Here is a 27,783-nt window from a genome sequence, read left to right as displayed (position 1 = left end):
GCCTAAAACTCCCATATTTTAAAATACTTACGAAAGGAAAGCTGTTACAGCTTGATCAAGTGGATTTATTTAAGAACAATAAAGGTAGGAAATAATGACTTCTGATCTGTGGAAAATACTGAGTGAAGATTAGGTACTTTATGTCTGCATATGCTTGCTATATCTCTTGGCTTAATTTATAGGCCCTTTGCCCCCTTCCAGCATCATATTTGGATGTATCTCTTGCAGGCTTCATTTTTCTCATCAATTCATAACTTTTAGAAAGCTTTCTGTTTTGGGGTATTCATAAAGAATAATGTGAAGTGAATTTTAGAAAATAGTGTACTAAGAGCTAGCTGGGATGGGATTTTAGGTTTGGGTTTTTTTTAATGGAAAAGGAAACTAGAATTAGGGTTTTTTTAATGAAATGGTCATTTCAGACAATACCAAATCTCAAAACTAAAATAATGATTGGGAATTCTTAAACTTTTGAAATATATTTCCCTTCTCATTTCTTCTCATTACTGTAGTAGAGTTAACTTTTCTTTTACTTATTTTTTCCTGCTCTCATTTTAAATATTACCAAATCTCTAACTTTTCCAGAGGTCTAATGTAGAAGGTGGGTAACAAATTCTTCCCATTTAAGAGTTGTGGGATTTTCATGTATTCCTGTGTCACTGACCACGATCAGAAGGTGGATACTGGCCTAGGAAACTGATAGTTTAATGTTGTGCGGTGCTTGTGTGTAACTTTTTTCATAACTGTTTAATGTAGAAAAAATAAACTTACCAAAGACAAACAGACAGAAAAGTATTTTGATTTTTTTTTTAGTTCAATTGAATAAGATTGATTTATTTTGAAATGTGCTCAGTTTTATGACATTAAGAAATATATTCATATTTTTAATTAAAAAAAAATTCCTCATTAATGTGTTAGAAATTGAGAAGCTAAAAAAAAGAAGATAAATTATAGTGAAGCATAGCTTTTGTACGTAACAGTAGGTTACATACACTTGACTCAGAGGAAGTCTGATAAAGAACAAACTATTTCTACATAGAGAACGATTATTTCATGGCTGCATCCATTAAAAGGTGCACTTCTGTGAGGATACAGTTTTAAATGTGCTTAAATAGTTGGCCATAATACACTACAGACTGCCCTCAGTTTCTAAACAACATCTCATATGTCTAGTTAACTTTAATTAAAAAAAGATTGCATGGCATTTGTAGAAAATTCGTAATAAGATTATAAATCAAAAAGGTTATTATCAATAAGAAGATAAACTGCACAACTACACCATCTCTTGGCACCAGGAACAGAACTAAACCAATCATGTGAAATGAAAAGTATTTGTAATAATATTGTATTTTTTGTAAGACAGCCTTCAGTGCGCAAGTTTCTTTCAACTCTAGGTGTAAATCTCATAATCAAAACCTAATTGAATATATGTGAGGCTTTCTTTATGAATAAGTAGAACTTCCAGTGCAAAATATTTTAAAATAAAGGGTTTTTTTCCATGATTTCCGTATTTCCTAGAGTTTGTTTTCAACAGATGTTAGTGCTAAACAGTTAGCAGAGGGGCTGGTGAAATTGGTGGAGCATTGTCCAGCTGTGTTTTATTTAATGTATGACTGCAGTGATACTACACAGACTGAAATCAGATACATCCGAGGAACAGCTGCCTTCCTCAAACCAAGTTCTAAATTTCTCATGAGATAGAGAACTAGATTTGGAGTTGGATATGACTACCTATGTATTTAACACATTATCCGTAAATACATACACAGTGTGTCTCTGTGTGTCTAAGTATGCCCACAAACTTACAATGAAATTCTAGTTTAACAGAATTTCTGAATTTGTGTAATCATTCTAAGCTCTACTAGTTTAAACAAAGCACCCTTAGGTAATCCAATGTATGTAACTTTCATTCAGATTAAGCAGCATATAGGGTTTTAAAAAAAATGCCTTTATGGTTACTATTTCACTTTTTACCATATATATGTATGATTTCCAGATTTGGCTTGTGACTGACTTGTGCTCAAAGCAGTCACCTGTAATCAGCGCTAAAACTTAATTTATATTTAATTTTCGGTGTAATACATTTTATTAATGTTGGGATAGGATGGCCAAATTAGAAAGTGTTGTGCTAGCTTTGTATTTCACATACAGAGAGTGAAATATTCTGAAAAAAATCTAATTCATTGCGTAATCATGGGCCATGTTTTTTAGGGACACTAAGAGCTCCTGGTGAATGTAGCTGCTGTGATCAGCACATACCCTGGTAAGAGCATATAAATGGCACTGTGTCCTAGCTCCCTAGCCTGTTTCATTGTCCTCACCAGTATGCAGATCTGTGGTCTCGTTTGGAGAGCAGATTGAGCCTGAGACCTGTAAGCAAACTTCATCTTGTTGATGTGGCCAGAGTACACTGCTGTGATCTTTGTAGAGGCTGTTTCATCAGGGCTTGCAAAAGCACAACTAGTACAGGTAGTGTGTTTCTGCCCTTGTAACGGGAGGACTGGCTTATATTCAAGACCACTTTCAAGAGCCTGAGTGGTTTTTCAGAAGTAGGGACACCTGTTTTAGGCAGCAGAAAGCATTGCATTGCCAGCCATTGGCTTGTCACTTCTCAGAAACGTGCAAATGCCTGGTTGATTTTGATATTTGATGTGGGTGAAAGTGTGGTGCCGAAATGGGTAGGAGTTGACAGGGGTGTAGGAATGTTTTCTGTACCCCAGACCGGTCACTGTTGTTTCTTGGCTATTGCATTGAGGTAGGAGAGCAGGCAGGGCCGTGCTAATGTGTGCTGCTGTGTGTCTGCATGTATAAACCACACTTCAGTTTTGATTGTTCTCCTTCTGAAATAAATGTGTTTATGTCTGAAAATGAATCCTTTGGTGTCAAGTTGGTAAGAAGTTTGTACTGATAAACAAAAGCAAGGCAGTGTGCAAACTCAATTGCTACTTGTCTCCTTTTTTTTCTCATTTTTACTGTATGTCCATATCTGTTATGGAAGAGGGAGTGGTGGTTTTGTTGGTTTTGACTTTTTTTCTTTATGTGAGAAAAACACTGGTGTGCTTGAGGATTAGGTGAATGATCTGTAATTGCTATTACTGGAAGAATATATATTTAAGTCATTGGAAAAATACAGCTGTTAAAGAAGACAAAATGAGGTGACAGTGGACCCTAAAAGTAAAGAACCATTATCAAGGAAACAAAGAGGGAAAAGACATCAAAGTAATAATACTGGCAATGGGGTATTGATTGGATTTATTACAGTGTGATTTACAATATGTGACAGAAAAGAGATGACACATTGTGATGCACGTAACAACATTTTTCTTATGATGAATGGTTAAAAGAGGTTAGATCTTCCAGGGAAATGGAGGAGATATGGTATCCAGGTAAGAAAATCAGGAACAGCTTTCTTCATGTTGCATTTAAGTTGCCAGTTAAACATTCACAAAGTGATGTCAAGATGAACTAAGATGTTCAGCAGACAGAGAATGATGTACCTTTTCTTGGAAGGTAGTTTAATGGCATGAAAATGTTAGTAGTCATGGTTGTGAATAAAGTTTTTAAAAATACATTGTAGAGTGAGAAGTTCAGTGACCAAGGAGATTGAGTAATGGTGAATAGCCAGTGAAACTGAGAGAAAGAGAGAGAATCACGCACCAGAGGGAATAGTGAAATAGAGAGCCAACATGTAGAAGGTGTACAGGAGATACTGGACCTCATAAAACAATGAAGAGAGGAATAGAAAATAGGCACTTTTTTCCAAGGTGTAGCGTTGTTGGATTTGTCAGGGATAAATCTGTTGAGACTCAGGAAGGAATTTAAGAGGGATTGACAAGGAATGAGGATGGAGGAGAAGGCAGTATTGGATGAAAAGGCCAAAATGTGAAAAAGATTAATGGAGAGAGAGAGAAAAAGAAACACGGAGCTATTTGGTGAAAAGTGGATGATGAAAATGAGATTTCTGAGATACGACTTTCACAAACGGCAATTCATGTATCTCCCTGTGCTCGATGCCACTGCTGATGGAGAAGAGATATGAAATTGCCAGACATGAGTGTGCTGAAATGAAACTGGAAGGCGAGGAGAAGAAAATGGAAGGAATCTTTTTGTTGGATGGAGGAAAATTTTAGGAATGCTAGTGGTGAAAGAGAATTGTAGTCAGGAGAGGTGTTAGGAAGTATCATAAAAAAATGGAAATAGGAAAAGAAGAGTAAAGAGGGGTTTGAACATTAGCAGTAGAGGAGAAGGCTAATTGCAGAACGAAAAATTCTGTAATGATTCTGTACTCCTCAGGGACAAATTGTATGGAAATACTGCAGCCTGCTAGAGGGAGTCTTGGGTGTTGATTAGGACATTTTTACATTACCATAGCTTTAATAATCATTATTATTTATATGAAATGAGACAGAAGGGATTAATTGATTTAACGACATTAATTCCAAACAAAGGAATTCTATCCTCTCATATTTAAACAGTAATTTGTTTTTAATATCTATTAAAAAAGAAAACTAATTTTAAAAGTGATCCATGTTTGAAATATATTCAGGAATCTCACTGTCGAACAGCAAGCCACATTTTTCTAAAAATTATTACAAGTTTTTTCACTCTACCTAATGCTTAGGTACTTGATTGCTGCTTTGTAGGCTAGTTTGGAAACTTGATATAACAGAGTGTTGTCCAGTGTAGATGAATAAATAAAGTATCTTTAATCATGAAAGATTTTAAGTGGTTTTTTGGGTTGAAGTTGATGCTACCACAAAACCTGAATTGCCAGAGTTATTTAAGACAGTATGTTGTTTCTGAGCTAACTACTTACAGAAAACAATTTTTGAAAATTTTTTCCACTTTGCCAATTTTTTTGCTTACAAGTGTGTAGGGTTTTTATTTGTTTGCTTATTTAGCTAGTCAATTATATAAAATTATTGTGAGAAAAAAAGCAACGTCAAAGAAGTAATCGTGAAACTGAGATAGGAATATTGCTTGAAAAGACAACAAAGATTGCTTAAGTTAACTTTTTTTTTTCTTTTTCCTTTTTTTTTTCCCAACCAGCTTCTTACTTTTACATTGTACTCATACATAATTCTGGGGCCTAATCCTGAAGTCGCTGAACTCATCAGATAAAATTCTGAGTTAAAGGTAGCTGAAATTGAGGGCATTTAGCAACTCTGTGTCTTGCAGATTAATGGCAACATATCTTTAGTTATTAAAAAAATGTGTATACCTCACCATCCACAAGTGCCTGGCTAACCTGTCACAGAAGAAAAGGAGTTTCCTTTAACTTCTCAAAAACAACTTCTCTCAACAGCTTACTTTGCTTAATGATGATGGCATTTTTTGTTTTCTAGAGGCTTTTAAAAAAAAATTAATATGTGTGGACCTGGAAAATCTGTGTTAAGTATATTGAGCTAATAATCTCAACCACCTTATGCAACATTATTTATAAACCATTGAGACTCTGAGTTAAGAATGCTCATGTTATCTCTGAAATACTTCATGTGGCAAAATATCACTTACCCTTTTAATGAGGCATTCTTTCTTCTTTGCCTTTCCACTTGAACAAATAAAACCAAATCCATGTTTTAAAAAAATTATGTTATTTTAATTAATAAGCAGAGAAAATACAACGTAACGGTTTGCAGTACGTTTTTACTGGAAAAATCAAATAATGTAGAAGAAATAATAGCTCACCATATGCTACAAGAAGTTTAGTGAAAGTGACTGTTCATTTCTTAAAGAAATACACCCATCTTGTTGGAATATACATGTTTTAGCTACTTTTTTTCAACAACTAAGTAAATTTATTATACATCCACCTTTGATAACTCACTGCAAACTACACCTTTTTTGGCTCAGAAATATTAGCTTTATGTGAACTTCTGTATATTTTCAGTTATATTTCACTCTCTTCACGCTGTACCTCTGTAAGATCTCTAAAATGGGTCTTAAGCTTTGGGAGCACTGAAGACTGAAAGAATGTGAGAAATTATACTGAATTATGGTGGGAATAACTTTGTGCTAGTTGGTTTCTAAAGACATCTTTGTAACTTCTTTATATTTTTTTCTGTTTATACTCTTACATGTTTATTGCCAATAGGCAAAAGGCCACTTTTAATTGATATGAAACATCCGGTGTTGGCATAGGTGAGTTTGAAGAAATCGGTGGACTTTGAGTGGGGTTCTAGTATATCTTAATTAAATTTTAATGGAATTTTTACAGAATAACATTGATCAGATTTGAGTCTTTTCTGGAAGGCAAAGGAACCTTCAACAGCTGGGCAAGTCTAAGAGTGACTTAATTTATTTTTGAAAGAGGCAAAAGAAGGGTTTTGTTTGTTTGTTTACAGAAGCCATATTTATGATAGTAAAAAGGAAGAAGATCACAAATTTGCTAGGATAGCATGGGATGGGTTAGGTAAGTTATGAAAAGATAAAAAAGAACATTTCTTTTACATCTTTGTACATTTTTCTCATACAGTGTAAAAAATCCCTGAAGGGAGCAAACTGAATAGTTTCCCAAAGCTATTTTTATTAGTAATATTTATCGTTTTTGTGGCCAAGATAGATTATTTTCTCAAATGCAAAGTTTGACAGTGCAGCCAAACATTCAGCTGGGGTTTCATTTTCAAACCATTAGGCAAATATTTAGCAATGCTGTTAAGAAGCCATCTTTCTAAAATGGTTTCCTAAAATCTTTCTTGATGAATTATCTTAAACAAGAAGAAATTGTTTCTGTGGTCAGCAATATTCTTAGAACTTGAATGCTCTAAGTGCTGAAGGAAGCCTGGATAGATAGGAAGGACTTTCTCATCACTCTACAGAGGTTCAGAGACATCTCTAAGGCAAGACAGCTTGCTTGCTTCCTTGTTTTGCTAAAACCACATATGGTCAAATGTATCGCGTGCCTTGCCTCATTGCCGTCTGTGTAAATGTTTTTCAATAGAAATCAACTTTCTGTTTCAACTGCAATTAACAAAATGCCAAATCATTTTTCACCTTAACTGGCTACACTGCTGTGTGGCTTCTCTTTTAAGAATGCCACTTTCCATAACAGCCCAACATTTTCCAATTAAGCATTTTGCACTTGTGTTTTTATTTTCGTTCATAGTTCCATGATATAATGCATGATTCATTGCAAGGGGTTGAAGATTTTATAAACTTTAAAAATAGTTACAGAGCTGTTACCTTTTCTATTTTTTTCCTAGTTACGTAGGTTTTTCATCGCAATACAGTTGCTCAAGAAAAACTGCAGAATATTAAAAAAAAAAAGCCAAGTCTCTTATCTGCTCAGTAATTGCAAATAACTGGGAGAACTTCTCTGTGAAATACATGTGAAAGATTATTGGAGGGTATTGAACCACTGCTGAGTGTGAGAAAGAAAGAAATCCCAAAGTCCCCTCGAATATCATCCCTCCACCCTTAGTTGCGACAGATGAGAATATAATGGATACCCATGACAGTTAAATACAATTGCCAGTCAGATGTCCTCGTTATGGCAAATAAAGTTAGGTTACTGTATTCATAATTGGTTAATTAGGATTGAGAGGAAGAAAGGAGTGTTTCAGGTCTGCTAATGATACATGTAGATGTCACTGAGTTAGAAAATCAGAAAGAAGAGCAAATCATGTCACAGTGTAATCATGTAAACACTAAAACCTCAAATTTCACAAGTTAATCTTGTTTTGCATCATATGGCAATTACTGAAACAGCATCCATTTCTACACCCCGGGAAGTGGTATTGAAGAGCTGTCACATAAATTGAAAGCCCAGGGATCATGTTTACGGAGACTTAGGGAAAGCATCTGATACAGTCTGCAACTGCTTACTCAGGTAAAAAATTGAGAAATTCCTGAATTTAGCTCTCATATGTAGACCTGATAATTTTTAAGTTATATACTAAACCCAGAAAGCATAGTTACGTTTCTTTTCTGGATTATAATTGAGAGTAAAGCAAGTATGCTTCCTTCAGTAGAGATGACCGAAGGGGGGATGGGGAAATAGCCATTTGGAGAGTGTAACTCGTGCCCTGGGAACCTGTCTGTCTTGTCAGGTGTGATCACAGCTGAGATTGCTGGCTGTCTCTGGTAGGATCACTTTCAACAAAGACCTGGTCAGCTTTGCTCAGTTGTGACTAAAAAGATTTCTGGTTGGTTTGTTTGTTTTCTTCTTGCAGCTTTATAGCTCATGCCTTTGTCACCTTGAGACTGGCCTATGATAATATGTTATCTTGCAAGGCTTTTAAGTTTATTAAAATTATCATTTTTGCAATTGAATATTGTCAGTGTCAGCTAATTTATTTTGCTGAAAGTATCTTAGTTGGGTGAAATCACCCATTTAAGTCTCAAACAGCTATACATGGCTTGGGACTTGCCTGTCTGGAAGCTCTGCCCAGCTAGTCCTGCCCTTCTGCCTCACATTTGAAACCAGTGCAAATCCTGATTTCCAGCTCTCTCAAGGAGCATTGGAAATGTTCCTTGATGTGAAAGAGGGGGAACAGCTGGTAAGCGAGCATGGGGGCCATCTCTAGAGATGAGCTTCCCTGTTCAGAATACACCTTCCTTGTGCTGGAGCAAACTGGAGTAGATTGCACATTGCTAGTGGCACAGTCAGAATTGGACAGAGTTCCTTTTGCTGTAGACACGATTGTGGTTGCATGGTTGACTGTGTTCACACTAATGAACACAGTAATGAGTAAAATTTGTTACACGTCTGTAATACAGGGAAAGATTGATAAAGCAATCTTTGTAGACCTCGCTTTCCCCAAGGCCTTCCTTAATTTACTGCCTCTGTTTTTAAAAAAATCTTGAAGATGTTAGGAACAAGAAGGAAGGAGAATGTCTTGGCTGGAACATTCATTGTTCCCTTAAAAGAAAAAAGGCAGGCAGGGAAACATTATAATCTTGGGAAAGTGTCATCTTACTGTGAAATATTGTATCCTAGAAACAATGTGGAAAGTTCAAAAATTTCATTAGTTAAGTATATTGTTGTTTTTCTCATGGACGTGGCTTGGATTTCTGAGGTGAACAAACTGTCGAGGTCTGTCTTCTGCTTTTCCTAGAACATGTTTTATTTAGGATTCTGGAGGAGAGCAGTTGTGTGACGCTGAACTCTAACCATGTGGTCCGTTGTAGGTCATTCATTTGTGATAAATACTTCATGTGCCCACTGTTTTATTCACTTCCCATATTGGTCCTCTTCAATCCACCCAGATTTTTGTACAAAGGATGTTCATTACTGACGCTCCAGTCATGTACCTTCTCTTCGCCCCCCTCTCCCCCCCCATCTTCCCAATCCTTTCTCTAGCTTCCTTTTATTTTCTGGTATTCATCCTCTCTATGAGGACTGCGGCGATATTGCAAATCCTGACATTTATTTGTTATCCTAGTTTTTCTGATACATGCAACTGCATCCTTTCTCACATGTGCTTCATGTTTTCTGCCTGTCATTTCGTGTTGCGCACAAGTCCAGTCAGCTGTAATTGCTTAACAAAAATATATGTGCTAATACAAAGCTAGAAGGAAAGTGCTTACATTGCTGGAGTTATTTTCTAGAAAGCCTTCAAACAAGTTGCAGAAGACAGAGTGTGTTACTGCAAAATTTGCTGAAATAACTAAACCTTTAAAAAAATTTAAGGACTGGTGAACTTGTCAAATTTTGTATGGCACATGACTAGTATTCCATAATAGCAGGCACCTCTGCAACAAAAGGAGAGGGGTAATGAGAGAGGAATGTAGATACACTTTGCCCTAATTATCTTTACATCTTTATCTAGTGTTTCAATGCTCTCTCCTTCCCTTCCTGAACGAAACTTTTGAATTGTGTACATTAGTTCTGTTGTTTCATGTCTTTCCAGCAAGAAACGTTCTGATAACAATTTTTTTTGCTAATGATTTGTTAGCAAGATTAGACATCTGTTAAAAATGTTAAGAGGCCAGAGGCCAAACACATTATTTTCTTTGAAAACTGCAATGAACATTTGCCAGTATATGTAAAAACTTCTTGTTCAACCTTCTATCATTTTTAGAGCAACCTTCAATCATTTTAGAATATTTGATTTAGTATTACAATTCAGGGTTATATTCCTTTGCAGAATAATATATGGAGGGCAAGCTCGCAGAGCTCAAAGTTAGGAAAACAATCTTTTTACTGGTAAACTGAGCAAATTTATTTTTAAAGAGAAACAGAATTGCTGATGCAATCTTACTGTCCCCTCGTTTTACTTGAAATCCTAAGGCATCTAAGCTGGACAGAGTTGGGCTAAATTTGTTCTGTTGTTTTCATTTTTGTGATTAAGGGGCAAATAATGTTTGAGCCTTGGATATCCGTATGTTGCTATTTTTCTTTTTCTATGGGACAGTTTAAAAAGGGTAGGAACTGGTTGAAGGATAGGTACTTCATTGAGAAGGCTCCATAGTGGGTGACATACTTAAGGTGAGCTGTTTAATTCCTGAAAGATACAGTTTAGGTTTGATTAATGGATTCATAAATTCATGCTAAATAAAATCAGTATCTTTGGCCACAGAAAAATAACAAAACTCCTGAAACATTGTGTGATTATCTATCTATCTATCTACATATATATAGATGTTTGGGTTTTTTACTAGTAAAACGTAAAAGAAAACACATTCGTCGGACCCCAAAACTTTTTCTTTATTTTAATTTGTAACCAAAACAAAACAAAATGAAGGAATTTCAGTTTGATTGAGGATGAAATGAAAGGGAAAAAACCCACCCTTGCATTAAGTTGGGCAGCAAGATGAAAAAACTGTTCTTTTTATACCTTTATATCAGTGTGACATTGCCAGGGAGGGATGGAAGTGTTGAGTACACAAGTGTTGTGGAGCCCAAACGAAGTTTTTCCAATTTATTCGAAATAGCTAAATACTGTCATTTTTTTAAGGTGTGATTATTAACCATTTATGATGTTTTTGTAAGTGTCCATGGTATTTCTTAGACAGAAAATACATCATTTTAATTGCTTGTTAATGTTTAACAAATATTACAGAAAATTTGTTTTCTGATAGCCAATTCACAGTTTATCTTTTATATTTTACCACCTACTTGCAAAATTTTATGTAATTGGATGCAGGAAATATGTTTCTTAGTATTTATAATGACCCCACCAAAGACATATAGTTACAAACTGCAATCTGTTCATAGAGTTTCTCCAGGATATGCACAATTGGCTAGAAGTGACAGTAATTTCAAAGCAAGTACTATGACTAAATGTAGGCTATTATATTTTATGTCCAAATACTGTAAGAACTATTTACTTGGTGTTTGAAGTCCTCCTTTGTTTGTTGAAGAGTCATTTGTGGAGGGAATGACTTACGTGACTCCTCTCAAAACTTGACTAAATCTGCACACCAAACTAAGCTTGCAATCATTATTAATGTCATCACACAAAGATTCTCTAGCTTTTGGATCAAATCTAGAAAAAATATTTGAAAGGGTAAACAACATTAATTACGTTAATAGCTTGGGTCTTTTGCATACAAAATAGCCCATAAAAAGAGCCTTAGTGAGGTGCATAGTCAAAAATTAGAAGATACGGTATCTGAGGATTCCCATGCAAGCTTAATTCAGTCCATGTGTTTGCATTTCGTCATCACATCTTCCTTTTTTATTCTGTAGAACTGTGTCTCTTTTAATATATAGATTGTATAGTAATCACTAAGCAGCTGCTCAGTATTTTGTCCTCTTACTGTTCAGGATGTGATTCTAGATCTGACTTACTGCATATGCTGTTCAAGCCCTCCTCTGAAAATATATGCTTCTATGCGTATTTTTCTGTTCTGCTTATCACTATGGTAAATAAAGGACTTAAAGGTCACTAGTTTGTCTTCTTCCCCTCTGTCTGAGGAAGGGCATGTTTTAATCCTCGTCTTACAGATGGGAAGCTGAGATACAGTTGCACAGGCCACCTTTAATTCTCGAATGCATTATTTTACAACTATATGAATTGGTTTTATGTTAGGAAAAAAGGGCGAGGAAGAAGTGTAATTTCCTAGGTGTTAAAAAAGGAGTCAAATTTCTGTTTCAAATTTCTTCGTCGTCTGTTTCTGTCTTTTCCCTTTTCTTCCATTTTCCCTTCTTGTGTGTGAAAGGCATCTTGGCATCTTAGCTGAGACCTTTTTTTTTGGTTGGAAAGTAGGAAAGCTTGATTTTACGAAAGTGCTAAAATTTAATTTGAGGTTCCTTTTTAATAGCATTTCTGAGGATTTTACTAAATAGTGAATTAAATTTATTAAATAATAAATAAGAAGTCAGCTCTATACAAGAACAAAACGTTAACTTGAAAGTAATTTCTGCCTTTCTCTAGGATTATCGGCAAAACAGAAATAATTAAAAATAAACACACGTCATTCCCAAACTTGAATTTTATTGCAGCTAAATGGAACACAAATCTCAGAATATCTGAGCTTTGTTCTTTTACATAAGCATGAATTTTGTCAGGGATTAAATTTGGTACAAGTAAATTCTTCCAATCCTTCTTGTAAGTCCTTTCCAAAGTACATATATTGTATTTTGGTATTTTGTGTAACTATATGCCTGCTTAGGGGAGTGTTGAGAACTGTTTTAAAATGTATTTTTATCTTAACTAAGCGTAACTACCTTTATTCAGTGCTAATGGGGGTTTTCCAAGAGCGCTGATGCTATGTAAATGTGGACTGTATAATTAAACCTATGAAAAAGTCGAATTTTGCATTCAAGTTCTTATTCTGAAACATATATGACATTTTTAAAAGGCTGTAGAAATATTTAGCTTCTGTACCTGCTAAAAATGCAGGGTTTTCTGTTCAAATTTAGAAATAGCAGCAGAGTACACAAAATGCTATAAAGAAATGTTTGTCCTGTCTTGAAATAAGCAAATTTTCTAATGTTTTATTTGTTTGACAAACAGGTACACACAAAGTTCCACTGCAGGCAAGCCCATGCTCCAGGCACCGACACTTCATGCTTGACATTTTCCTATGACGGTACTGTCCTTGCCAGCCGGGGAGGTAGGTGATGGAAAGAACCCTTTGATGTGTTGAATGTAAGACAATTTAAACTTTACTAAATGAAATGGTTTGGTAAACAAACCATTTAAATTGTATCATTGTTAAATGTAATTTTTTATGATGGAGGTAAGATAGTGAAATCAGATACTAATGATTTAAACCTGAAGTGTTTCACAATTTATGTATTTTACTTTGATACACCATGCAATACTGTGTTCCTGAAAGCGCATTTTACAGCAATTAAGGAATATTTTAAGAGAACTTTGTTGTTTATGTTATACAGTTCCTAATCTGTCCTCTTGTCTAGCATTAATAATACACCAAAAGGAATTTATTAGCTTAATTAAAAATAAAACAAGACCAGTTTCGTTACTTAGTTCTTTCTGGGAAGATTACTGCCTCTCACTAACAGTATCTCTGTTCTGGAGTTATTAATTCCTCAAGCAATGCAATGTCCTTTTCTGTTCTATCTGGAATTTTTATCTAATTTATATTACAAACATCAAGAGGTGATGACTGGAAGTCAGTGGCCGAGATGGACTTGAATGGCAAAAAAATTTGAAATGTCTACAGTACAGGAAAAAAACGCTTGTTTTTTAAACTTCAGATAAAGCTTTTATAAAAGAGTCTTAGAACAAGTCTTGAGGAGGCAAAGGTATATTCGAAGACTCATTCACTCCAGTATTAGATGTATTGGATAGGACGGTGTCTGCCTAAGACAGCTTTTCATACAGAGATTTGTCTACCCTGTATTTTGCAGGCAGGTGCAAGCGTACAATCTGGATGGAAACCAGCTGTAACCAGAAGCTATGTGTATGCATTAGCATGGCCCCAAGGCCAAATAAACAGGCCTAGGGAGAGTCAGTATATGTTAATGTTGGCTAACATTGTGCCTAACATATGTACAGGACATCTGGTCAGTTTGGTACATAGACAGAATGAGATTACATACACAAAATACCAGGATAGAGGTATTCATAGATGGCAAAAGGTCTGAAGCAGGGGATGTGCTTCCAAGCCAAGGGCTGTAGCTTGCAGTTGCCTTGTGTCCTCTCCCTCCCCCTGTGCCTGATGAGTGGAGTGGCGTTGGTGGCTTTTACAGTGATATGCAGCTGCTGTTGGATGCTACCTCTCCGACTTCTTTCTTTGTCTTGCCACATTTCTAAGATTCCAAACGTTATGTTCCCCAGATCACATCTTTCAGAGTAAGATGATGGTAATCTTGTCCTCGCGGGCCCTGGGCTTACTAGGACACGCTAATGGCACTTGGATTGTTTCTTAATTGCTGTTCAGGCTCCTGGATCCAGAATTCTACTGCCACTGTACTCATCGTGAATGAGTCCTAAGTGGTTGAGGTAAAAACTCTAAACCTTGCTGGCCCTTACTGCACCAGACATTTACTATGTGAGAACCTTCTCCTCCTTGGAAAGTAGGTGAACCGTCTGTCTGTTCTGGGCTAAGTGAAATGCTGCGTCTGTCTGCCAGTGGTGTTGCCCCCGAAAGATTCACGGACATACTTCATAAGATTTAAGGAGAAACCACAGTGTGCTTTTAAATACTAACAGCAAACAAGGTTAATACTTACATGAAGAATATTCACTAGTGCTGTCTTGAAACATCCATTTATGTAAATTCTCTTATGTTTCACTTTTATGAATGTAGATCACATAAATGGCCTTTGCTTATTTTTATTGCATCTGGCACTTTTGGTTGCCTGCTCTTCCTCGTCCGTCTCCGGATTTTGTGTCGTGTTAAAGAGAATTTCATGCACTTATGTTTTATCTACCACACTCTGCTCTAAGCTATATAAAATGTTGATTGATTGTTTGCAGAATGTAAGACTGTACAGAAATTTGGCCCCTCAGTGTGGATAAAAGTGCTACCTTTGCCTAGCGTATTAAAAAAGAAAAGCTCTGTGTGCACTATGCTAGAGAATAAGGAGGATTCATACCTTATTTTGCCTTGTTTGGTTAGTACTTTAATATGAGTAGTGCTTTGGATCTGTACCAACAAAAGCAGATGTGGATCCAGCATTCATAGATTAACATACCTGCCAAGTGCTGAGGATCAAAGAGAGGGTAGTTGTTTGGGGAATGGGGACTTTCATTGAAAGCCTGATTGACTCTCCCCCATCTGATGTAGATTCTGTGTGGATATGAGAGAGATGAGGCAGGGCTCAGCTGCAAGCACAAGGGAGAATGAAAAGCTAAGGAGCTGCTTATGAGAGTTCCCAGTCTTACTCTTGTAGGGTATTAGGTAGTAACTTGACAGAAACTTAAGAAAGTGATGTTGTTGCACACTTGTAACCATAAAAGTAATTTTTTCTAAATACAGTGAAGATAGTATTTGGGGAACGTTTTCTTTGTTTAGCAGTGAAGAGGTAAGCATTAGGACTGGACTTGGGGTCCTATTATGAAAATTTAAAAAAACTTTTTTTGACTCCTGGTATGTACAGAATTTATGGAGTTAGTCTTTGTCATAATATGAAGCAATGACTTCATTAATTCCATGAATCTCATGATTAGCTATTAGTTTGATGGTTCATTTATTTTCTGTGGTATGAACAGTGTGCAGACTCAGTGCCATCTTAATCAGTAAACTTATATAGGAAAATAAGCTCACTATAGTTAAACCCAAGAAAAAATATTCACGTCTAAGCCTACCAGATAGCAGATACATGCTTTCTTTTGAGGTCAAAAATTTTTTTTTTATGTTTCCTTTTGATGTTTTGGTTTTTTTTTTTTAGTTGTAGCTGTGTTTATCTTTTCACAATGTTCTTGAGGAAAAAGAAAACGTTTAATTTTGAATTTGGTTTAAAAAGTAGAAACACCTTGAGTACAGTTTCCTATATACTCAAGCATTATGCAGCAGCATGCATAGTGACTTTCTATTTTGTGTAGAGTAATAATATATTGCTCTTTATGGTAAATACAAACATTAGCATTTTAAAAATCAAATGGTTTTATGTCATTTCAAACAACGCCAAAAATACATTCATTAGCTTTAATAGGCATAGTCAACTATTTGTAACACTTGGAGCTGAAATGGCTTTCTCAAAGTCTTCCAGTATCCTTCACTTCTGTATGTTTAGAGAGGAGGATGCACTTAAATATTTGGCCAGGCTGGTATGGATGCAGGTGATGGTGAAAGCTGTTCCAAGTATAAGTGCAGAATCCCCAATTTATGACTTCCCTCCCAAGGCCTTTGGCTGCGAGTGTGGTCCCGATCTGTGGTGCCTCCGAAGGTCGTTCTTTAGCAGCTCCTCCTGCATAACTAGTGCAGAATGCAGAAGCATATACCTTGTTCTGTAAGGTGCCTCTCCTCACATATATAGTATGAGCCTTCACAGAAAGGCTCGGAATTTTAATTTCTTTATAAACATAATAAATTCTGGTGCTCCCTCATGGTAAGGCTTGTTATGCTATGCCTTTCCTATGCTGTATTTTCTTTTTTAAATTCTCATTTCCTCTGTTTCTTTGCTTTCCCCAATGATCTTTGTGAATTTCTGTCCTTGAGTTTTGCTTTCAATACTGGACTCCCTCTTTAAAATAGGAGCTTCCTGAAGGGTGTTGCTGACTTTAGGCTTTTTGAGTTTCTGGCAGCACTTTTGCTTCTTTTGGGCCTATTTGCATGCCTGTTCTTGTCTGCCTGGTCAGTATCTTCTGAAAAGAAAAAAAAAATCAGGTAAAATCTTTGTAGTATCAGTGCATTGGCCTTATTTTGACTAAAAGCCAGTTGCAAAATGCCTGTCCTGGCTCATCAAAGATTGTTTTTCTAGGACCTAGTTGTTACCTCTTGAGAAATCCAATGCTCAATACCATTGGCATAATGGTGCCTGACCTGATTGTATTAGACTAGGGCCTGTTTATTGGTATCCTTCTTATTAAAATGGCAAAGAACAGAGTTTGAAATGCTACTAAAAATGCTGTAAAAGCTTTAAATAATCCTGTCAGGCTTCGGAGAAGTCTGCCATCAAGAAAAATACTGAATGATCTGACTATTTTGAATGCTTCATACTGAACTGCACAACTTCTGTTTATATGTTTTTGTTTAAGGGTAACTATTTTTGTCCATGTATGAAGTAATTAAAAATAGATCAGTAGTGCTACAGCTCTTGTAAAGAAGCCCCGTAAGCATTGATGGAAGGATGCTACTGGAAAAAATCCTTGGTGTTGTGGAAAGTTAATATGTCTCTTTTCTTAGTGACAGTGATTTCAACTCCAAATGCAGACTAAATTCAGGAACCAATATCATATTTGCAACACAGAAAATTTTAATTAGAAAAAGTGAATTTGGGCAAATTCGTAACAACAGTAAGAGTTTCACAGCATTGGCCAAGTCATTTTACTAGCATTTCTCCCTTTCCAAATACTTAATGATCTGTTTCTGCACAGTGTAAGACAGTCTTGATTTGAAATCAGCCATGACTTTTTGAGTTCTCCTGGAGTCTTCTAATTTTTTAAGCCAGCAGATTACATTTTCTTGTTAACAGAAGAGCTATAGTTAAATGACTGCATCTCTCCTGCTAAAGCCTGGCAGAACTACAGCTTGAAGATCATGTCAAGGCTTATTCCACTGGGAACAGAACAGCCTTGGCTGCTAGCCTTAGATCTGTCCCTATCCAGGAGATCTGCAGAGTGGCCAAATGGTATCCTTTGCATACATTTATAAAGTGCTGGTGCTTTAGATACAACATCTTGCTGATAAGTGTTTTTTTTGTTGGGGGTGAGAGGGAAAAGGGAGGGTTCATATTACAAGACCAAATGCTTTGAAATGCTTGGGACGGAGTCTACTGGGAAACAATAAGAAAACAGATATTCCCAAAATAGGGACTCTACATTTTTCTTTCTTGTCATTTTTTAGCTTCCCAATGAACAGAAATATACTCTGCTCTAGACATCATTTATTTAAGTTGTCCACTTCTTAAAAATATTTTGTAGTAAGGAGTTATCCTAGTCTTTAATATAAACATACATGATGTACGAGGCCACACATTACTGCTTTCCCTGTAAAGGGTACTGCTGGCCTTGATTTCTTTTGTTACAGCATGTTACTTTTTTTTTTTTTTAACATTTTATTTCCAAGGCCTCCTTTAAGCTCTTGATCTCAAAGGCTGTGAATCCACAAAATAATTTTGGACAACAGAATTACTTCCCTTCAAGGTTTGTGCTTTGGAAGAAAGCGGGTCTGTGGATTACCAATCACTTGCCTCCTTTTCCTCCTAGGTCAGGAAGATTTTGTAACTTTTTGTCTGAAATTAATCTCTCATTATTTTTAAAGAGAATTGTTGTTTGAAAGTCCTTCTTTTCACCCTTGAAAGCACTGAGGCACTGATGTCAAATGCAAGGAGATGTCTGGGTGCCCAAGTGGGGTGCTTCAAAGCTCAAATTCTGTAGCTCGTCTCATGCTGGAAATATGTATCCCAGAGAGATGATCAGCAGAGATGTAGACCTCTCTGAGAATAACTAACTAATCTCTTTTTTTTTTTTTTTTTTTTTCCCCCCTGTTCTCACTTTGTTAATATGTCATAACTTTTCAAAAAGGAATAAACAGCCTGACTTTTACTGGCCTACAGTCACACCATGTTTATCAAACATAGATGAGAATTGCTATAAATGTCTTGCTGTAACCTCGATTTTGGCTTTTATGGCCAAAGGTGGTGTGGAGGGGTGTGAAAAGGTTATAGTAAGTGTGGGTTCACTTGCTTCCCTTCTTCCCCTTCGCCAAGGATTTCTGACTGATTCCAGGACCTGTTCTCCGTACTGAGATTGCAGTTTGTTGCTGTTTGCCTGCTAAAGAATGGGGAAGACTTCATGTGCCTTCCATTCTTCCTCAGGCATTTTTTCAGGGCAGGTAGAAACCAGACACATAAAACTTGTTCAGTTTTTGATCTAGACCATCCACGGTAACATTTTAATTTCTTCTGATATCTTAAAAGTTAAATTTACTCCTAGTAGCAAAGCACGAATGCTCACAAACACAGAATAAATTAGTGTTTGAGGAATCTGATTCCACTGTGGGTAATGGTTCTTGGTAGGAGGGATTGCCGTGATGGAGGTGAGCCACTGAGGAGAAGTTTCTGATCCACTGGAGTGCAGCAGGTAGAACTTCTCATCCTTGCACTTTCGTAGTCATTTAGGGACAAAAAACTTCCAAACCATCCCAATTTTGAATGCTTCTACTATATCATTCTGTTCTTTTTGTGTCTGAATTAGATGATGAATTTTTCTGCACATCTAAATTCTTGACTTAAATTCTTTATTGCTAACCTTTCTCCCTTTTGTTTCATAGGAGATGATACTTTAAAAATATGGGATATTAGACAATTTAAAAAGCCTCTTAATTCAGCAGAAAGACTGCCCAGCTTCTTTCCAATGTAAGTACTCTCATTTTTCTAGCTAGTAGAAATAGCAGTAGTTGTGCTGAACGGGAGGGAGTCTGACGGAGTTCTCCTCCTCGGTTCTCACTAGGTCCAGAACTGTGCAGAAAGGACTGCACAGAGAGGACTGTGCAATGAGGATTCTTGGCTATTTTAGGACATCATGTTGCTTTAAAAGATCCCGTATTTTGTGTGATAATTCATAGCTAGCTTTGCTTGTTCTACGCCATTTTTCAGTCTCATATGTCTTATGTCTAATTAAATTAGCAACTTTTCGGGAGGAGGCCAGTTCATTGCCTTATGTTTGTGTAATGAGATATATAAGTAACCCTCATTCTTATTTGGTCTATGATTAATAAAAAAAGAGCTGGATTGAAAAGTAGACATAACATAAAGTGTATGGTATGAATTCAGGTTATGGTGTTAGAAGTGCTGATGGCTGCATTCTTTGGTTCTAAAATACTACATTGTACTGCATAATGCTAAGTATTGTATTTAATATTTTTATTGGTATTACCTGCATTTCCATAGCTATAGCACAGCCAAATCCAACTGTAAGGACAATTTATACTTTTGAAATAAGATCTTAGAAAGGCAGGTCATGGACAGCTCAATCTTGACTGCAATTTGTAGCGTAGAGGAAACGTAAACAGACAAACATTTTTGGCCACTGTATAAACACACTGCCTTGCATCATTGAAGAATGTATCATCAGCAAAAATAGATTTCATGATTGATTTATTTTTTTACTTAAGGATGATAACCAGATTTGAAAATACTCTTTTTTGTTTGTTTCTCATGTTGAAAAGTTTACAAGACTTTTGAGCAGAGGAGAACTTTGTTGGGAGGAGGATTTTTATTGGATCTGCCATTTTGTGCACAGCTGTAATTGTATGTGTGAACTGTGTCTGATAACTACAGTAATAGATGACAGCTGCCAAAAGATTTTTTTAAAGCTTTGTCTTGAGGAGTGCAATTTATATATAAGTTCCCTATACATTAATTATTGATTTGCCCAGTATGATCGTTTGTCTTCTTCAACAGGACAGATTGTTGTTTCAGCCCAGATGATAAAATACTCGTCACAGGCACCTCTGTTAAGAAAGGTGGTGGCAGTGGGAAGCTTTTTTTCTTTTATCGGGAGACATTCCAGAAGTTGTATGAGATAGAAGTTACAGATGCGGTATGTATTTTAGTTATATTTTGTCAACTATTCAAAACATGAATGAAATCATATTCATATGCTTTTTGCCCCTTTTACGGGTAATGACCTACTAACACTACTGTAATTTTTCTACTCCGTATTTAAGAGATAGAGGTAAAGTGGCCTGAATAGGTGCTATTCTCCTTTCAATTAAAAAAAAAATAAAAGAAAATCTTGGGACAAGGTGTTTAAGCACTAGGAGATCCCTGCTTTGGTTTCTGCATTGCGTTTCTCAAGGATCTCTATGAACCCTTCTAGATCTGTGAAGTGAGGCGTGAATCCTAAAATTCTTACATGTTTATGCTGTTTACTCCACCAGTTATCATGATAAAACACCATATTGTGACAAAACTCCTACTCGTCCCTGAAACTATTCTTGTGGTTACTATAGAATGTATTTCAAGGGACTGTAGCTATTTCAATTTCAATTTTGTGGCAAAAGCAAAGCACCGTTAGGAATCCCTCCATCAAAAATGCCATTCTCACCAGTAATATAAAAACCTAAAATTGTGAATCTGTAATACAGAAGAGTCTGTGTATGGCTTGAACTGCTTACCCATTCCCTTGTACAGAAGGAAAAAGCTTAGTAACATAGTTGAAAAAAGGTCCTTTTACTCTTGTAGTGTACACAAGTAAGCTTATAGATTGTTACAAACAGGAGTGGGAGAAATTAAAACAGAATTGCCATTGCTTAAGTATGTCAATGTATGTGTAAGTCCCATTAGTTGTTGCAGTCTGTCAGATAGCAACTTCGTAGTTTTGTTTCAAGGTATTGTTTTCTTCTTCTGCACTTTTCTTAACCCAGCACAGTGGACCAAAACTCCTTGTGCTGGACATAATTTGTACAGAATTTACATTTGTAAATGTAAAGTGTCTGGATGTGGTCATGATGGCATCTTCATTTAGTTGTGGTGAAGTCGGTTACAGTGTACAGAAACTTCACTTAAGCTTTAAGACTGCAAGAATGAGAAGCTTGTCAATGGTGGATCTTGTATCTCCAAAAGAAATTAAATAGTGAGAATTACTGCTCACCAGCTACCTGGTGACTACTACCTGGTGACCAGCTACCTGCTAACTTTGTCTCCCAGAAAAATGGTTCTTTCATTCTCTGAAATAGAAGGTCTGTTTACCTGCTGAGGTAGATGATGCTACAGGAGAGTCCAGAAAAGGTTGTTTTGCTCTCAGTTTCTCTCAGAATTGAGAGGTAAATTTCTGTTCTTCTGCTTCAAAATGCAAAATGCAAAAGAGCTGAGAACCAACAGTAGGAAATTGTTGGAAAAACAAAATTAGGGGTCAGTAAGCGACTTCACTGGGGCGACTCGTAGTAAAATTTTAAGTAAGTGTACAAGTCTCAGCTGGTTCATAATTTTATACTACAAATTTATATAGGTGCTGATATTTATATGGTACTTTTTAAGACTGTAGTAAATTACTTTTGTCTATAGAGTTTTAGTGCTGCTGTTTTTCTTCATTTGTAGTTATAAAATTTAAGACTGTCATTCTCCCACTTTGAATATAATGGATCAAATGAAAATACTGGAAATGATAGTTGAAGAATTGAGACTTATAAATGCTGCTCTTATGATGTAATTTTCAGTGAGTCAGCACTAATAATACCTGTACAATCAGTCTGTCTAGCTTCCAGCTTCAACACTACGCATCTAAGAAAAACACAGTTAAGCATATCAACCTGAATCTAAAAGAAAAAAAATTACTGTAAGTGGTGTTATAAAATAAAAGCAGTATATTTTTTCAAGATCTTTCTATGGTTTGTATCTTTTGGCTTTTTCATTAGTGTTCTTTTTTTATTCTTCTCAAATTGCAGTGTTTGATGAAATATAAATGCATAAAGGTGTGCTAAAAACGAATGAACTACATGTAAATTTCATAAAAATGAATTTCCAAGAAGGTGGCTTTTCTATTTTGCAAGCAGTACATGCTGTTTATTGGAAAAATCATTGGCCTCAAAATTGGTAGATTAATATCTTGTGTGTAGTTTATCAAAGCGGTTTTTCAGCAATGCAGTAATTACTTGCTTTCTACGGACTACTATCCTAGTTTCCATTTTTTCCTTATACTCTCTCAAAAATGCAGATAGCAGTTAGTGTAATGAAAGATAATACGTAATGTTGTCTAGGACTTCTGTTTGTCTTCTGTAACTAAATATCATACTTCTTTACCTTTTGTGTGTTATCTAGTGCTTAAATACGTAATTCCAATGTTTCTATTTTTGTTTTTTTTAGGCATTACATAGATGAAGTTACATTAGGCCAGTATATGTAGTAAAAGCACAAATACACCAATATCTGTCTCTGCAAAGAGCTTGTTGTGCTCTCATTCCTCATGAAAGTAATTTCAGTGATTTCCGTTGCATTTAGTCGAAATTGCGAAAGAAAAAGGGCATCATTAGTCATTTATTTCAAATATAAAATGAGAATAATAAGACTTTTTGGCAGTTGTATATCAGTTTAGTGGTAGAACGTATATAATCATAATAACAGAAAATGTACTGTGAAGAGAAAACATAAACTATTAATGTGTTACTTTTTTAATTTTACAAGGATTTTTTAAAGGAAATGCCGGTAAGCTTAGAAAATTGAAAAACACTAAAAAGCAGTAAACATTATCTTTAATCTCCTTGGTAAATAGCCAGTGCAATTGGCCTGTGAATGAACCTAGGGGGTAGTGGGAAAATATTTAATGGGAATGTTTGACCAAAGCTGCGTCTGGCATTCCTTTCCATCATACCACACAAACCTTTTTTCACCTTTTCTTTCAAGTTTTCATGGGAAAACCCATTACTGTTTCAGAGCTGCTGGAGTGAAACCTTGTGGTTTTACAAATGGACTAATAGTCTGATTAGTCTCTGCTGTTGTGGCTGGGTATAGAATATTAATTTGCTTTTCATTTCACGTATTAGTCTTTTTTTGTTTTTTTGTTTTTGTGGGTTTTTTGTCACAATCTGTGGCTAAACTAGTGACTATATTGTTGTGTCCACTATTGAATGCCATTACACCATGTAGGCATTGGGACTTCTGTAGAACTCAAGCTTCTTGGATAAATAGCAATACTTTTTGAAGAAAAACTAAATAAATGTCAGAAATGGTGCAGACCATGGGCTCTGTCTCTGGCCAGTAGCAGAGTGCCGGCAGGAGGAGTTGTGAACAGGGCAAATACACAGTGATGCTTCTCTGACTATTCTGTTCTGCTTCTGGTGGTCTGTGACTTAGCGTTGTCTTGGCAGACATAGGAATTTTACAATTAATAGCACTCAGTGGATTTTTCTTCCATGAGTTTATCAAGGAGTGAAATTATCCACGTTGCAGGTTACTGGCAGGGTCATTTACTTACTGCAGATTAGATCAAAACTCAGGGTTGGGTGCTCCTGCCTCTCCCACTCTCATAAGGAAGCTGATGCTCTGCGTGAGGTACTTCAGCGTGAGACTTACTCTGGCTCAGTGTGTACAGGTGTGATTGGAAATTATGAGGGCTTTGTACTGTGACTATAGTTATGTATGCTAAATTGTAGAGAATTCCTCTCTTTTTAACAAGAACCAAACTTTAAAAACTCCTGTAATGCGTGTGCAGCTTTTTCATGGTTTTTCTGTCTCTGTTTCTTCTATCTTGACAGTGTTATCTGTGAACGATTCTTTTGCTCTCACCTCAAATATCTACAAGGAGTATTTATATTAAACTTTCTCAATTTGAGCATTTGAGGCTTATTTTATGTGAAAGATTTATAATTGCATGCAGAATGTTTCTTTACTTGATTTAGATGGATGAGGAGACTTAAACAGATGTCAGGAAATTTAACTGCCAGAAGAGAGGTACAAAGTGTATGTACAGAAACTCAGAGGCTGTTTCGTTTTCCTTTCCTCAGGTAGTATGAGAGGAAGCAAGACCTGTAGTTGCTTCAGGATGAGGTCTCATCTTTTGGGATGTCTGTAACTGCACTCTTCTTCTGGAATGGAAGGGAGATTTCATTGTCAGATGCAAGTCAGGGAGGGTTCATCCTAATTCTTGGTTTGGTTATGCAAGTAGGAGATCTTCATGGGAACCAGTTACAAATACCTGGTGTATAGGAAACAGAGTTGGGTACACAACATTTCCCCCAATGTCGATTTATTTTAAAATAGCTGTGGATAGCCACTTGAATCACTCTAACATGTCTGTCATTCGTTTGGCTAGTTCAAACAGATCACCTGGTAGTTATCCTTATTACAGACAAGATTGATTTTGGCAGCAGTAGGGCAGTCATTTTCCCCATATGGGGAGGAGAAGTAGTACACCCCATTACTGCCAAGCGAGAGTGGGCACTGAAAAAGAAAAAAAAAAGTTGTACAATTACAGAAATTGCTGGTTTTGAATGAAAATGTAAGTAATAATTTAATTTTAAAACAAGCCAAAATGATGAGATTATGTACAAGATAAAATGAGAGGTGCAAGTTTTTAAAATATCCGGCAGATTTTTGTAGGTAAGCAACAATCCTAAAACACAGGTTTATGGTTGTTTTGGGAAACCTGTTTCTGTTACAAAGATTCTTCAATATTTTCTTAGTTTCTCAAATATAACCAAATATTAAATTATTAAATACTTCTGAAAATACCTCTAAGGGATGTTTAAGGAAGGTCTTCTGAGACAAGCTATAAATGAAGTTTCTTTTTAGATTAAAGAGTGAAAAGGAAAGAAGGAGTAAGGAATATGAAACTTCCAGCATCCTTTATGCACAGTTGATATAGGATTGCAGTATTTCTTTCCTTGACCTCAAATGATATCATTTACTATTTATAAAGTGGAGTAATATAGTAAAGGGCTTTTCCACTGTGGCCCATTTCACTAAGATTTAAAGCTTTTGAATTTAAGAAAAATAAATTCTTTAACTTCTGGAAGAGATCATCGTGCTACTTCTAGGGTTTTTTAAAGCCATTTATTTTATTTGAAAGGAAAAACCGCATTTTCTACAATAAGGAAGGAAATACAATATTTAAGGCCCAGTAAATTTTTGTGCTGATTAAAGTTAAAAAAAAAAAAAATCTAGTATAAAAGGTGAATCACAGGAATGTGTTTTCTTTTATAGTCAGGTAACTTGTAAAATTTTATTCTCTGCTTTCATATATGTAAAGACAATGTGGTCCTTCCCTTCGTATGTCCTGCTGCAGCATGTACTTTGTTTTAGGGGAGCTGTCACTACGGGTTTGAGGTATGCGAGAGAAATAAACTGTGCAGGTTTCCTCACTGTAACAGGGAGTGGGGGGTGTACGTGAAGGTTGTCTGCCTTAGTTTTGCGATATCCTGTGATGAAAGTGTGGCTGTAATTTTAACAGAGCAGGTGCTTGAAAATGCCATTGCAATTACAAGGAAAACAGTTTGCCGCCTTGATTAAGTTGCTTTTTCTATTCATCAAAAAAGAAGTGTTGTTCAGTGGCTCAATTCACTTCTAAGAATATATTTTATAGCTGTATCTTGAAAGGTAAGTGATACATATGCTATCCATATGTTCTATATTGAGATCCTGCTTTAAATTATTGGCTTCTGAAACTGTTTTTAGGATATTTCTGGTTTCTATGTAGAAAATTGTAAATTTTATCCGTTTCTGGTCCCTTTTCTATTGAATGTTTCCACACATTTTCTAAGTCATGTTTCACAAGGGAAAAACGTTAGTGTTGTTTCCTCTACTACTGTATTCTCATGAGTATTTTAAATCTAATGATAGCAGGTCACTGCTTCTAGATATTCCCTAACCTCCCACCTTATTTATTGTAGTTGGCTCTTTTCCTTGGAAGAGCTCCAGGGGAATCTCAGACCTGAAGATTTTTGCAATTGGGGTTTAAAGTAGATTTTTAATATAATATTAGTATATTTTTGTTGTGTGAGCAGCCTTTTTTTTTTATCAGAGCATGCATAGTATCAACATATGAGTGTTAACCATCTTTTTGCTCAAAAGAAGAAACAAGGTGGAAGCAAACTGGTAGCATTTGTTGTTCATCTTTGCAGACATTTGGAAATTGCATAGTTCTAAATCTGTTATTTAATCTTTTTTTAAATTTAAAAATACAGCAGTTTTGTAAGAGTTACTCCGTCTATGTTTTTTCCCTTCCTCTGGTCGGTGGGTGCATCCAGGAGGCAGACCGGCCTTTCCCAGATACAGCAGCATGGCAAGCCAAGTTGTTGGCTTTTGGATCTCCACTGTGCTCTAAGACACCAGCGATAAGAGATTACAGAGTGTGCAGTGGGAATTAATGTCGTCTCTGAGCAGCGTTATCTTTCTATGATTCTTAAGGCAGAACTTCTGTTGTTCTTGGAGGGGAGCAGGCAGTTAATGTAGCTGATGTCTCATGCAAATCTTATGCAGAGAAATCAAGGTGATTGTAGGAAAAGGAAAGACCTATCTATATTTCCTTACTTTGCTAACTTTATCAGTTGATTTTACTTTCCATTCTGCATGTCAATCATCATTATTAATGATCCTTGATTATTATGTAGAAATAGTGGTATTTCTGCAGGTAGGATTGCCTTTTTTTTTGTTTTTAATTTTGCCATTAAATTCCAGTTTCATAGAATTGGAAAGAAAATACCTCTTTGTACATTTGGGGAAAAACGTGCTGAAACATTTGCTTAAAACTCTTTTAGGCCTGCCTCTCTTTAGAACTTTAGAGAGTAGAAGAGCATGAGAGGGAGGAAATAAGTGTTTCCTTTTGACGCTTTGAGATCTTGAAGACAGGCAGGAGTCACTCTCCTGCCTGTAAGTTAGAATGCTTATGGGCCTTTCCTGCAGCCCATCATCATGAGATTTTTAGTATATTCTGAGGCATTTTCCTCTTTTTTAACAAGTAGTGTGTGCATTCTTGCTGGGATGTATTTCATAAGCAGTTGCAGAGAAGTTTTCAGTTCATGGAAGCTGTGAGCCACTTCAAACATGTCCATGAAGATTTGTACGAAGACTAGATTTGTATCCCCAGTACAGCAGTCTAAGTATCTGAAGTTTCTAAATGGTTCCACACCTTCATTATAAAATGGAAAAGCTTGAAAGCCACTGCTTAATATCTTTCCTAATTACAGAAGTTGTTTAAAAGCAGCAGTAGCCAAGCAGGGATGGGGAGCAATCATTGAAATATTCTGTGGTAGTGGGAAGCTGTCTTTAGCTGTTAGCATCCAAATATTTCAGTGTTTCATTTAAAGACATAGAAATGCTTTGAAATA

General features: G+C 36.0%; 1 protein-coding gene across 1 annotated transcript in view; it reads left to right on the top strand.

The window, feature by feature from the left end:
• Nucleotides 1-27,783, top strand: part of WDR70 (WD repeat domain 70) — a 138,820-nt gene that overhangs the window by 88,395 nt on the left and 22,642 nt on the right. Inside the window, exons 11-13 of the mRNA XM_075136564.1 lie at nt 12,900-12,999; nt 19,291-19,375; nt 20,423-20,561. Coding sequence (XP_074992665.1) covers nt 12,900-12,999; nt 19,291-19,375; nt 20,423-20,561 — 324 coding nt within the window. The remainder of the gene's footprint in view (nt 1-12,899; nt 13,000-19,290; nt 19,376-20,422; nt 20,562-27,783) is intronic.

This window comes from Calonectris borealis, chromosome Z, assembly GCF_964195595.1.
Source record: "Calonectris borealis chromosome Z, bCalBor7.hap1.2, whole genome shotgun sequence".
NCBI lineage: Eukaryota > Metazoa > Chordata > Aves > Procellariiformes > Procellariidae > Calonectris > Calonectris borealis.
This window is presented reverse-complemented; position numbering and strand designations above follow the sequence as displayed.